The 13249-nt window shown below is 63.9% G+C and overlaps 1 protein-coding gene and 1 non-coding gene across 2 annotated transcripts; both read left to right on the top strand.

The window, feature by feature from the left end:
- The first annotated feature begins 1003 nt into the window (after nucleotides 1–1003).
- ODC1 (ornithine decarboxylase 1) lies at nucleotides 1004–6609 on the top strand. The gene is made up of 12 exons (XM_062208949.1): nucleotides 1004–1104; nucleotides 2825–2931; nucleotides 3013–3131; nucleotides 3369–3542; nucleotides 3662–3834; nucleotides 4025–4159; nucleotides 4275–4356; nucleotides 4460–4543; nucleotides 5177–5339; nucleotides 5420–5532; nucleotides 5609–5823; nucleotides 6146–6609. The coding sequence occupies exons 3-12, from the start codon at nucleotides 3030–3032 to the stop codon at nucleotides 6288–6290; spliced, it is 1386 nt and encodes a 461-aa protein (XP_062064933.1). The 5' UTR covers nucleotides 1004–1104; nucleotides 2825–2931; nucleotides 3013–3029; the 3' UTR covers nucleotides 6291–6609.
- Nucleotides 1956–2089, top strand: LOC133773092 (small nucleolar RNA SNORA42/SNORA80 family). Its single transcript, XR_009867878.1, has one exon. It is a non-coding gene; the product is annotated as a small nucleolar RNA SNORA42/SNORA80 family (small nucleolar RNA).
- Nucleotides 6610–13249: the final 6640 nt, after the last annotated feature.

The raw sequence follows: 13249 nt of genomic DNA, 5'->3' as shown, positions 1-13249 counted from the left end.
CGCCTGGGAAAGCAGTCGACGGCCCAAGTGCTTGGGCTCCTGCGGCTACAGGGGCAAACCACGTGGAGTTCCAGGCTCCTGGTTTGGCCCTGGCCCTGGCCCAGCCCTTGCGGCCATCTGGGAAATGACCCAGCAGGTGGGAGATCTCTGTCTGTACCTCCGCCTTTCAAATAAAGAAAGAACTTTAGAAAGAAATAAACCGAGCGGAGCAGGGAGCCCGAGGGAGCGGTGCTGCCCGCCTCCTGCTTTCCAGGCATCCCCTGCCCTCCGCTCCCAGCGCCCCGCTCAGCTCCGTGGGGGCTGAGCTGCTCCCAGCGGAGCGGGACCGTGCGCTCACGCATGCATGCGGGCATGACGTGTGCACTGACAGCGGCCGGGCCGGCTGTGGGCACCCACACCCCACAGCGGCCCTGAAAGCCCAAGGCCAGGGTCAACCGACGCTCCTGGCCGGCCCGCCCCAGGGAGGGACCCGGCCCGGCAGTGCCCAAGTCTCCGGGCTTCTTCCAAGCCAGGGTCGCGGGGCGCGCGTGTCCCCGGCTGCCCCAGGCGGCGGCGGCCCTCTCCGTCCTGCCGACCTCGGGCGGCCGCCCTGCGCCTCAGCGCCCGCCACACACACGCGCGCGAGCCAGGCGGGCCCCGCCGGCGCCGGACCGGGCCTGCGGCGCCGCGCGCGTGCGCATGCGCGGGCCGGCCCGCGGGCCGGGCGGGGCGCGAGGCCGGGCGGGCGGGGCGCGAGCCCCGGGGCGGGGCGGGCACGCGCGGCGCGCGGCGGCGCTGACGTCCCGGCGCCCGCGACCCCCGCCCCCTCCGCCCCGGCCCGGGTTGGCCGCCGCCGAGCCCCCGCCCCTCCTGCGGGGGCCTCCCGGCCGGAACCGATCGCGGCTGGTTTGAGCTGGTGCGTCTCCATGGCGACGGGCCGGCGCTATAAGTAGCGGCGCGGCGCGCCGTCGGGCTTTGTCAGCGCTGCCGCCGCCGCCGCCGCCGGCCGCCCTCTGCCCCCAGCGCGGGCGCCACCTCGGGCCGGCGTCTCCGGCGGGCGGCCGGGCGCTCCTCCGGCTCAGCATCGGCGCCGGCGGCGTCTCCATGGGGCCGGGGCGCCCTGAGGTGGGAGCCGGGCCGGGCGGGCGGCGGGCGGCGGGGCCACGTGCCCGGGGGCCGGGGCCGCACGTGGTCGCGGGCCGGGCCGGGGGCGCCCGGGGCGGAGCGCGCTCGCTGCGGCCCACGTCAGCGGCGGCGCCGGGCCGGAAGCGGCCGGGAGGCCCGGGCTCCTGCAGCGGCCACGCTCGCTGGGCCCGCGCGGGCGCCGGGAGCAGGTGCAGGGCGCCGGCCCGGCCCGGCCCGGCCCAGCGGATCCCTTCTCTTTGGGCTTTCTGGTTGCGGGCACAGGTGACGCCCGGAGCGGCCGGAGACGGCTGGGGCCGGCGCTCGGGGAGGTTTGTTATCCGAGGGCTCTCCGAGCGGCTTGGCTCAGGCCAGCAGGCGCGCGCGTAGGAGCCAGCCTGGAAGTTTAAAAAAACAGGCTGATCGTGCAGTTTGAGAATTCTGCGCGGTGGCTGGCGCGTGGGGAGCAGAGCCTCGGGGTGTGCGGCTCGCAGTGGACGGAGTCTAATGGACTCGGAGTTGCTGCGTGGACACGGGGCCGGCTTGTGCCGGTGCACGCATCGTGGAGCGCAGCGGCCGTTCCGGAAGATCGGAAGGTCGCTGGTTAAGGCAGAGTTGTTCTGGGACGTTATTCAGGCATCCGAAGAAACAAATGCTCTCCTTTGGGCATGAGCACTGCCCCCAAAGTGGTCAGCCAGCCCCTGGGGGATGCAGCTCCTTGGGGGAGTTCATTGTCATGGATACTGCTGTAGCCCAAGTGGGTTTCCTGGCCTTGGCCTCTTCCCCGCCCCGAGGGGTGATTTAGGTCGACAATGCCAGGAACTCAAACGGAGGCCAGAAGCAAGTTGTGCCACGCATGGGTTTGGATGTACGGCAGGTCCGTCCCCCTGGGCCTCTCATAGTGTCCCATGCCACAGCAAACGGTGGCCCCGAACCATTGCCCGGCCTGTGTCCGTGGGCTGTCGGCACTGAGGGGGGTCACACGTGGGAAGAAGCCCTCCTACCTGGCACAAGTTGTCAAGGGTGCAAGTCAGGCCTTGGGAGGAACTCGATCGCTGGTGTCGCGTTTCAGTCCCAGGACAGTGGCTTTTATTGTTGGCAGCCTGGTGTTCCGGCTTCTTTTTATTATTCATAAAGTTTGCCCGCCTGATTACTCACAGCTAAGCCAGTATTCCTAGGGGCGGCTGGGCTTCCCGGCATGGCTACCTTGGGAGGCAGCGTCGGTTGGGGAATGCTGATTTCCAACCAAGTTAGCGGCAGCTGGAAGACTGCGTGGCGCGTGAACCTGAGCCGGTGGGCTCCTCAGGAAATCTACAGGCGCTGCGTGGTTGAGTGCCCTGGGTATTCCCATGGTGCACTCTGTGAGGCGTGGGAAGGCTGGGGACGCGGCCGTCTGACCGCTGTGGTGCCCGAAGGTCTGGTAGGAAGCAGACTGGCGTAACGTTTCTTTGTGTCAGTGAGCTGTGTGTTTTGGCGTGAATATGTGAAAATGCGTCCACTGAGATGCCCCGTCGTATGGGATCTCGGTGAGCGGCTTTGGAAAAGCCCCGCGTGGAGTCCGTGCCGTCCTGTGCCGGCCAGGGACCGGCAGCTGTGGCGTGAGCCTGGAGGAGCTGGGATTCCCGGAGCAGCGAGGGGGTTGTTGGCTCTGGGCGCCGGGTTAGCCCTGCCTCCTGCGTGTGCCCTAAGGTAAACAGCGTCTCCTGTGTGCTCTGTCCCCCAGATCCTGGCCACGCTGCGCTGAGGGCACGCAGGACCCGGACCCCTGGAGGAGTGCCTTTGTGAGAAGCTGCAAGCAATTTCTCCGAACTTCATCTCTTAGTTTTCCATGTAAGCGTTCAGACCCGTCTGTTGGAGGCTGGGTCTGGCAGGCACTGCCAGCGTCTCTAAGGGACTCCCTCCCGCTTGCAGAGGGACATCAAGGAGCCATGAACAACGCGAGTCATGAGGAGTTCGATTGCCACTTCCTTGACGAAGGCTTCACTGCCAAGGACATCCTGGACCAGAAGATTAATGAAGTGTCGTCTTCTGTGAGTGTGCGGCCTGTCCTCGTGGGCAGCGAGGGGCCGGCTGGGCGCACGCGGGAGGGCCTCGGTGGGCTTTGTTCAGCTGGCTTTGGGTTGTCCGGTGGTGTGGGTGGTCGTGCTCGTGTCGGTGTCTGGACGGCAACGCGGCCTGTGCTGGGGACGCTGGCCGAGTGGGGCTGCCTGTCGGTGTGGCGTGCCGTGGCCGCTAGTGAGCTGACTCGGAGCTCCTCTTTCTTTTAGGACGATAAGGATGCCTTCTACGTTGCGGACCTTGGAGACATTCTTAAGAAACATCTAAGATGGTTGAAAGCTCTTCCTCGTGTGACTCCCTTCTATGCAGTCAAATGTAATGACAGCAGGGCCATAATAAAGACCCTGGCCGCCATCGGGACCGGGTTCGACTGTGCCAGCAAGGTACACGGTCCTGTGGCTTCCCGCAGGGCAGCTGGGAACTAGGTGTCCCGGGTGATCGACGCTCGTGAAAGGGGTGCCTTTCTGTTTGGTTAGCCACGTGACACTCCTCTTTCTTGCAGACCGAGATACAGCTGGTGCAGGGCCTCGGGGTGCCCCCAGAGAGGATCATCTACGCGAACCCTTGTAAGCAGGTGTCTCAGATCAAGTACGCCGCCGCCAGTGGCGTCCAGATGATGACGTTTGATAGTGAGGTGGAGCTGATGAAAGTCGCCAGAGCCCATCCCAAGGCCAGGTGAGTGGTCCCTCCCGGGAGGTGGGTCCAGTGGGGTTGCAGATCTTGTCAGTGGTTGGACTCCGTGTAGAACGCCGTCTCACTTTGCTAATGAAAACCATCTTAGACGCGAGCTGGGGGATCAGAGCCGGTAGTTAGGCCGGGAGCCTCTGTGTCTTTTGCGAGGCATGGATTTCTTTTTCGTTTCCAGGTTGGTTTTGCGGATTGCCACCGATGATTCTAAAGCAGTCTGTCGCCTCAGTGTTAAATTTGGTGCCACACTCAAAACCAGCAGGCTTCTTTTGGAACGCGCGAAAGAGCTCAATATTGATGTCATCGGTGTCAGGTGAGCCTTGGTGGCAGGGGTGGGCCGCTCAGCACCGCCAGCCTCAGGCTTCCTGCCTGTTGGTGGGCACTTGGAGAAGCACCAGGGACACAGCGCTTCCTTTCTTTCCCGCCAGCTTCCACGTGGGAAGTGGCTGTACCGACCCAGAAACCTTCGTGCAGGCGCTGTCTGATGCCCGCTGCGTCTTTGACATGGGAGTGAGTCCATGCAGCCCCGGGAGTGACATGGGGCGGGGGCTGCAGGGGACACTTCCGTGCTTGTCAGGAGCCTCCCCATCTGACTCTGTTGTCTTGACGCCAGGCTGAGGTCGGATTCCACATGTATCTGCTTGACATTGGCGGGGGCTTTCCGGGATCTGAGGACGTGAAGCTGAAGTTTGAGGAGGTAACGTTGTTACAAATTAGAATAGACAGTAGCTATGGTAGCAAGTTGGGCTAGATCAGAACCTAAGTTGTTTCAACTTCAGTTTGCACCAAAAGGGGCTAAGCAGCATGTCTTGGTGTGCTATTTGTGAGTGACTTCTACACTGTCGAAATGCTGTTTCGTGCTGTTTGGTTTTCGGAGCTCTCTCTGAAGTCACGGTAGTCAGTGGCATGGAGGCGTGCTGCTGGGGTTACTGGGAGCGCGCCGGCCTCATCCTCTGAGTGTCTGATCTGTTAGTCACCTTGGAGGCTGAGCCAATGTATGGCTGCTGCCTGTCAGGAGGGCCGAGATGTTGATCTGCTGGCGAGTGTGTGCTGAGTGGAGCGCACCCTGACACGTCACCTGGTGTCATTTGTTTTGTGCCAGTCTCTGAAAAGCCGTGTTCACAACCTCTTAGAGGGACGGGGAGGGTGTTTTCCAGAGGAGAGCCAACAAGCAACCACAGGGGTGTGCGGCCTGGTCTCCAGGGAGGAGCCGGCCGGTTTGCTTTGTTACTTGGTGGCAGACCTCCGCTGGTGCCTGCCTGTGGCCCCGTGACCTCGCCCCTCCGTGTGCATCCCACGTAATGGCCACTCTTCTGTCCGTCTCTCTCAGATCACCAGTGTGATCAACCCCGCACTGGACAAGTATTTTCCCTCCGACTCGGGAGTGAGGATCATAGCTGAGCCGGGCAGGTACTACGTGGCCTCAGCCTTCACTCTTGCTGTTAACATCATTGCCAAGAAACTGGTCCTCAAGGAGCAGGCGGGCTCTGATGGTAGGTTCCGGTTCCGGCTGAGGGCGCCGGGGCGGGGCAGGGTGTGGGCAGGGTGGTGCTGAGGCTCCCTGCCTTCGTAGACGAGGACGAGGCGAGCGAGCGGACCTTCATGTACTACGTGAACGACGGCGTCTACGGCTCCTTCAACTGCATCCTATACGACCACGCGCACGTGAAGCCCCTGCTGCAGAAGGTACCCCCCCTGCCCTCCCCGTGAGGCAGCTGGGACAGGCAGCACCCGGTGCGACCCAGTGCCACTGTCTTCCTAGAGGCCCAAACCAGACGAGAAGTACTACCCGGCCAGCATCTGGGGCCCCACGTGCGACGGCCTTGACCGGATCGTCGAGCGCTGCGACCTGCCTGAGATGCACGTGGGCGACTGGATGCTCTTCGAGAACATGGGTGCCTACACCGTGGCTGCTGCCTCCACGTTCAACGGGTTCCAGAGGCCCACCATCCACTACGTGATGTCAGGCCCCATGTGGTGAGTGGCTGCGTGCACTGGGACGGGTGTGCGCTCGCGGAGTAGGGGTCTGGCCAGGAGTCAAACTCGGGCAGGTGGGAGGGGGCTCCAAAATGCTTCCTTTGCAGACACGGCCTAGGAAGAGCTCTAGGGAGGGTCCTTCTGTGTGGCTCTGCCGTCTAAGTGGGTGTAGGTGGCCTGTGGTCCCGCAGAAAGGCCCGCGTAGGAAGCCCTGGGCTCGCCCGCCGCCCCTGCCGCAGTGAGCGGGCAGTGCGCCCTGCGCCAGCCCCGTGCTGGGCCCTGGCCGCGCTGACGCCCGGGTCTGAGTGCCAATCCTCCGCAGGCAGCTCATGCAGCAAGTCCGGAGCCGCGGCTTCCCGCCCGAGGTGGAGGAGCCGGACGTCAGCGCCCTGCCTGTGTCCTGCGCCCAGGAAAGCGGAATGAAGCGGCACCCGGCGACTTGCGCTTCGGCTAGTATTAACGTCTAGATGCCACTCTGTAGCTGTCAATGGCGAGCGTAGCTTGAATTAAGGGATTTGGGGGACCATTTAACTTAATTACCGCTAGTTTTGAAAAGTCTAAGAGTAGGGCTGGCACAGCAATATGGAGGACTAGGAGATGGGGTCACACTTATCTGTGTTCCTATGGAAACTGAATATTTGTTTTATATGGATTTTTATTCACTTTTCAAACATGCTACTAAAGAGTGCCCCGCGGTGCTGAGCAAGCGTTTGTAGCTTGTACCAAGGCAGGAGGGGCAGAAGCTTAGTGGTGTGACCTGTTTTGAAAATAAAGTATCTTGAAATAACTGGGCGTTGAGGTTTGTAGAGTGTCTGTTCCAGAGGGTTCGTGAGTTCTGTGTCGCTTTCTGTGGAGTCTCACAAAGCATTGTGGGTAGAAGGGAAGAGACCACACCATCAGCCCGCGCCACCCTGAGTGTCCAGGGACACGTGGTAAGGAGGCCGTGTGCCTGAGCTGTCCTGCCTCAGCCAGTGCCCGGGGCAGAGGCCCCTCCTGCCCCACCTCCCACCCGGGACTTGTCGCGTGGCTCCAAGCTGGGAACCCAGCATGGTCGGCAGCCAGCTGAGCATCGCCAGGGTGGCTCTGTTGGAGAAGGAGACCTCCACCACCTCGGCTGGGCCTGACTGCGGCCTTTGTCCTCCCACTCCATGTGGGCGGCGGGGACCCGAGTGCTTGAGCCATCACCTGCTGCCTCCCAGAGTGTGTCAGCAGGAAGATGGGTGGGAAGTGGAGTAGCCAGGACGCACACCAGGCGGTGCGGGCTGTGGGCTCCCCCTGCGATGGCAACGCAGCGTGCCGTGGTGTCTGTGCAAGGTCACGTGCGAGTGCAGGACATTTTAGACCTGGGAGTTCAGACGTATTCAGAAGTTAGATCCCCAGTCTGCTGGTTAACCCCTAATGCTGCAACAGCTGGGGCTGGACCAGGCGAAAACCAGGGTCCAGGACCAGTCTGGGTCTCTGGGTGTCCACTGAGTGGTGCTTCTCCTGGTCTCCCATGGGGTGCAAGGCCCAAGCACTTGGGCCATCCTCCACTTCGCTCCCTGGCCACAGCAGAGAGCTGGCCTGGAAGAGGGGCAACCGGGACAGAATCTGGAGCCCCGACCAGGACTAGAACCTGGTGTGCCGGCGCCACAAGGCGGAGGATTAGCCTGTTGAGCCACGGCACCAGCCAACACACTCGCATTCTAGAGTGAACAGACTCCACCGAGGCCTGTGGTGGACTTCCCTCCTGGAGCTGCATGTGTCCACACAGGTTCCCAAGGCCGGGGACCGAGGGCGTTGGCCTGCTGGGCCGGCCGCAGACAGTGGGGCTGGGGTCCTGTTGGAGATGGGCAGCCAGCCACCTGGGATCATTTTATAGCAGAATACAACGTTTCACACACAGCAGACCCGGTGCTAAGACTATTAGGACACATTGGAAAGAAGGCAAGGGACAGACGGGGCAAGCGGCAACACACGTGGGAAGGGCTGATCATTAGAGGAGCCTGGGTGGGGGCTTCAGGATCGATAGGCACTGAGGGGCACCGGCCGAGACGCCGGCCTCTGGCCTGACCACTGGCCGCCTCCCACGTGGGAGAGACCACTTAGCTGCAGCCTGGCCCAGCCCTGGCTGTTGGAGGCAGCTGGGGCCGTGACCGGCATATGGGAGATCCCTCTGCCTCTCCAATAAAGTAATACCGGCACAGGGACGTGGGGCGCACAGTGAGCACAGATGTTTTCAACCTGGGAAGTGCGTGTTGGAGCCGTGAGTCCCCACCTAGCAGATGGGGAGATGTGGTCTCAGCTCGCGGGCAGGACGGGGGCACGGGCACCAGCAATTCTAAGTGCCTTTACGGGACTGCTCATGGAGGCGGCGTCTGTAACGGCGCAGGTTAGGAGCAACCCTTGTGTACAAGAGGACGCCGCTGAGCAGTGGAGTGAGGCAGCTGGACAGGGGATGAGCAGGCAAGGGTCCAGACTGATGGCTGGAATGAGTGACAGCGGCCGGGCATACACTATACAGTAGGGGTGCTACGTGTGTGTGTGTGTGTCCATGGGCAGGGACCTAGAGCATCTCCACGTGAGATGGAGATGGCCTGGTTCAGCGGTGGCCTGCAACCGGAACAGGTGCCCTGGGGAGCAGGGGGGCCGACCTCCGCTCGCACAGGCCCCGACAAGTGTGCGCTGCGGGTTTCTAAGGGGCTGCCCAGAAGGCCTCCTGGGGGAAGGACGGGCTGAGAGAAGGCAGCTCAGGCGGGTCCCGTGGCTCCAGGACTCAGCTTGTCCCCACCCCGTGAACTGGCCCAGCGCCTGGCCCATGCCCCCCAGCTCATGAGGCCAAAGGAGGCGGAGAGCACACCGGGCCGGCGCAGGTGCCCAGCCCCTCCCTCCCTCGGGGGGCATGTCCAGCCTCTCAGGTGCTGGAGCCATGGCACTGGCCCCAGGGACAACGTGCAGCAACCCGGGGCAGGCCAGAAACCCTGGACAGAGCCACTCATGCCTGCAGGCTGGCCCAGGCCCCGCTGGCTTCTCTGCCCCACGCGGTGACCATGCATCTGCGCACAGTCCCACTCCCTGTGCTGATGGCTGCTGCCCACGGCGTCCAGGGTTGGCCTCTCTGGCCATCACTCCGCGCCCACACACCCCGAACCTTTTCAGCATGGCTCCTCCATCATGCTGGGGAGGCGGCAAGGGAGCTTTTGAGCCTGGCTGGAGAATCCCCTGGAGGTGAGATGGAGCCTCTCCCAAACTGCTCCGTGCCCGCCACGGTGCCGGGAGGAGCCGGGGTGCGGGGTGCGGGGTGCGGGGCGGGCTCTGCGGCTTCACCTGGCTTCCAGGTCGGAGCTCATGTGGAGAAAGGCTTTGCTCGGCTCTCCCAGCCTCTTCCTTTCACAGACGAGGTTGAGCCCACGAGTGGGCAGGGGCCTCCTCCACCGGCCACGTCGAGCAGTGACCCTGACTCCATGGAGCCGTCCTCTCCTCTCCCAACCCCACCCCTGCCCGGTGGCAGCAGGCGCGGACAGCCCGAGCACTGGCGGCTCCAGCGCCTTGAGCTGCATTCCTGCTGTAGCCTGGAGTTGGACAGCCCCGGGGAACCCAGGCCCCATCCCTGGCCAACCACAGGCCCCACTGTGCCTCCCCTCCTCCTCCACTGGGAGGCGCTGTGGAGCGGGACTGAGCGTGCCGCACGAAAACACCCAGGAGACCCCAGGTGGCCACGCATCCAGGCGGAGTCAGGTCCTTTCCCAGGCAGGCTGGCTGGCTGACCAGGCGGGGCCGGGCACTGGGGGCTCAGGCCTCGAACTGAGCTCAGGCCTCGAACTGTGCCCCGCCTGAGGTGCGGCGGGCATTGTCCCGACACAATGGGGTCAGCTCCAGCAGGAGAGCCTTGTGCCAGGCCAGGGGCTGGCCCCCGCCCCGAGCCTTGTGTAGGCTCAGCTCCACGACTTGATGAGCAAGGCTGCCCAATGAGCAGAATAAAAATATAAGATCTCTCACGGACATACGTAGACAACTGTGTGAAGTTCACACGCACCTGGGCGCCCGTAGTTACCTGGCAGGCCCACCCACTAGGCCCCTGTGCCAGGAGTGGCCTCTGGTCCTGTGGGGACCATGGTGAGCAGGCCTCCATGATCCACACACCAGGGCCCCGCCTGGCCCTTGCATCACGGCCACCAGGGGGCAGCAGCACACCGTGTTTGAGGCGCTGTGCAGCTACCCAGCCACCTGTCCACCATCGTGGGGGCCCGGGCCAGGACAGGAGGCCTCCTGTGGGCTGAGGCTGTGCGGACACTGTTCAGGGTCTGAACCTGCAGAGGTGCCTTACCCGTCCCCAGCCCAGCACCGTGTGTCTCGGCGCATCAGCCCTGGTATCGGCGGCTGGCCCAGAGGCAGAGCCCACCCGAGGCCACCAATGTCGCACCTGCCCCACTCAGGGCATCTACCCCACATCCCGTGACCTCACCCAGTCCTGAGAGCCAGAGGTCAAGGTCTCGGCCTCCAGGGATCCTTGACCTGCTCCAGGCACGGCAGCCTCTTCCACTGCCGGCCGCTGTGCAAGATCAAGGTCAACACCCTGGCTCTGGGGCCGCATTGCTCTCGTGAGCACAGAGCATGGCCTGGGGTCTCCCGGTGTGTTTGTGGCTATCTGGGACTTGTCCCTGGGCTGGCAGCTGTGTCCAGAGGCTGCTGTGACCATGGGCAGCGAGTGGGCTCCCATCGTTTGTTCACTCCTCCCTGAGCAGCTGGGCCGGGTGGGGCTCTGCGCTGGGGACAAGGCCACGAGCGGCAGGGAGGGATGGCAAGGACCCAGGGCAGGGAGTGTGGAGTCCAGGGTGGCGGCCAGGAGAGGGCGGGGACCCCAGACGTGGGGCCCACCCCCTTGGGTTAGGGGTGAAGGAGTGGGTGGGTTTGGGTACCCATGGCCCCACTTCACCCCCCCAAGGCAACCACTATGAAGTGCCACGGCCCAGGAGGAGCAGGACAGCCCCTGGTCCTGTGAGCAACACAGACAGACAGACAAGGCCCCGCACAGGACGGGCCTGGGTGGGACTGAGACCCTCCACAGACCCTCGCTGCAAATGACAAGTGGGTTGGGGCCGGCGCTGTGGTGTAGTGGGTTAAGCCTCCACCTGCAGTACCAGCATCCCATATGGGCGCTGGTTCGAGTCCCAGCTGCTCCTCTTCGGATCCAGCTCCCTGCTGTGGCCTGGGAAAGCAGTAGAAGATGGCCCAAGTCTTGGGCCCCTGCACCTGCATGGGAGACCTGGAGGAAGCTCCTGGCTCTTGACTTTGGATCAGCCTAGTTCTGGCTATTGCGGCCATTTGGGGAGAGAACCAACGGATGGCAGACCTCTCTCTCCGTCTCTCCCTCTAACTCTGCCTTTCAAAAAATAAATTTTAAAAAAACACACACACACACACAAAGGCAGCTGACTTTTCTGAGCCATCTGCCGCCCCCCAGCACTGCCCCATACAACACAGCTGTGTGCACACGCACACCCCACAGATCACACATTCACACCACACCGCACCTGATCCACAGGGTGCCGGACACGACTGGCTGCCCCTGACCTCCAGAGGTCCTGTGCGTGCCCCAAGGGCCTGGCGGGCTGTGGTGGGGTTGGGGCATGCGTGTGGCCCAGGGAAGCTGGTCCCCCCACCCCATTATCCCTGGGTCCAACTTTCCTATCCACATGCAGAGCTGGTGCTCTGCCAGCAGGGGGCGCTGAGGGGCCACAGAAGCCCCTGTGAAAGTGCACAGGTGCTGCTGGTTAGGGGCACGCAGGTGGAGGTGCCGGGGTCAGCTGGAGTTTCTATGATTGGCAGATCCTTCAGGTCTGGGCCCCACCTCCTGTCCTCCCCAGGGACCCCCATTCCCACAGGCCTGCCCTGTCCTCAATCCCACAATGCCTCTGCCCATGGGGCCAGAAGTCTTCCCAGCCCACCAGCGACCCCCAGGCACCCTGAACCCACCTCCGCCTGCCCAGCCCTGGGCCTGGGTCCGGCACAGCCCACCCGGAGCTGCAGCCCTAAGCCACAAGCCCCGGGGCCACCAGCCTAGGACAGCCTGGGGTGAGGAAGGCCCCCCTGGGGCTGAGAGGCTGAGCTGGGCCTGAGGGGCCGCTGTTCCCGGGGCGAGCCCTGCTCCAGTGGGCTCCCCGGCCCCCCTGTGTTGGTGGGGGCCCTCTCCAGAAACCCAGGTCTGGTGGACCCTGCTCAGGCCCACCCGTCTCTGGGGGCAGGGAGGGGAGAAGCCGTGCAGCACCCAGCACGTGGCTGGGGAGTACCCTTTGGCCGTGCTGGGGAGGCCAGACCCCCTGTCCACTGTGGGAGTGACCTGCAGGGGGTCAGGCCTGGGCGCCCTAAGTGCAGCACCTCAGAGGCTGGTTCAGGGGCCTGCGGATGGCCCCTGCATCCCCCTGGACAGCCGCGGGTGGCTGACGACATGGCAGGGTCCCTTCAGAGGCTGTGCTGTGTGTGAGTGTGCACACCAAGCCTCGGCCAGGTGCATACACTATGAGGACTGCCACCCACAGAAGGGGCACGTGTGCCACTTTCAAGGAACTCTGGCCAACGTGTGGGCCTGCCCGGGACGGCAGCAGGCCTGGGATCCCTGGAGCAGCAGGGCGGGACACGCGCAAGAAGAGGGGGGGGCCCAGGGCCACGGTTCAGGGACGACCAGGGCAGGTGGAGGGCCTCGGTGGCTGTGGACGGAGAGGAGGCTGCAGGTGGCTCACGGACAGATGGCGGTCACTGCTGGGGTCTTTTCCCTCGGGGCTTCTTGGCACACAGCCAACACCTTTGGGGGCTGCCTCTGTCCCCGGCTGTGGGGGACTCCCTGAGCCCTGCCCACAGTGCCACGGTGAAGCTCAAGTCCAACTCCCCCAGGCCCAGCAGGACTGCCTCTCTGGAGTCAGTCCAGTGCACCCCTGGGTCACGGGCCTCCCACGCGAGGCTGGTGGCTCCGGGCAGTGGGGGCTTCCCAGCACACGGCCCAGCATTTCTACGGAAAGACAGGTACGTCTTGAAGGTAGGACAATGACCAAAAGCAACACAGTAGCTGCCATCGCTGGAGGCCCACAGAGAGGCAGGCTCTATGCACCTGCTCTGCACCCCTGACCTTGGGCCGTCCTGCTCCCCGAGGCTCAGAGGAGCCCACAGCCAGTGGGTGTGTGTGGCGGGCACGGCAGCGCCCATCCTTGCCAAAGAACCTGCCTTCTGCCCCGTCAGCCGCACGCCTTGCGGGGAGGTGGTGCCCCCTCTCGGTCCGGGGGACCATCCTGCCAGCCTGAGCCGGGCATTGGGACCTCTGCTCGTCCACACTGGCCTGGCCAGGGCTCCAGCCAGTGAGAAGTGAGGCTGGTGGGGCAGAGGCAAACAGCCCCGCCATGGAGGCACACCACGATGGAGAGCCATGGAGAGGCCAGGACGAGAGGCCGGGATG

This window comes from Lepus europaeus, chromosome 13 (assembly GCF_033115175.1).
Source record: "Lepus europaeus isolate LE1 chromosome 13, mLepTim1.pri, whole genome shotgun sequence".
Classification (NCBI taxonomy): Eukaryota; Metazoa; Chordata; class Mammalia; order Lagomorpha; family Leporidae; genus Lepus; species Lepus europaeus.
Note: the sequence above shows the minus strand (reverse complement) of the source record. Positions and strands in the feature narration are given on the sequence as shown.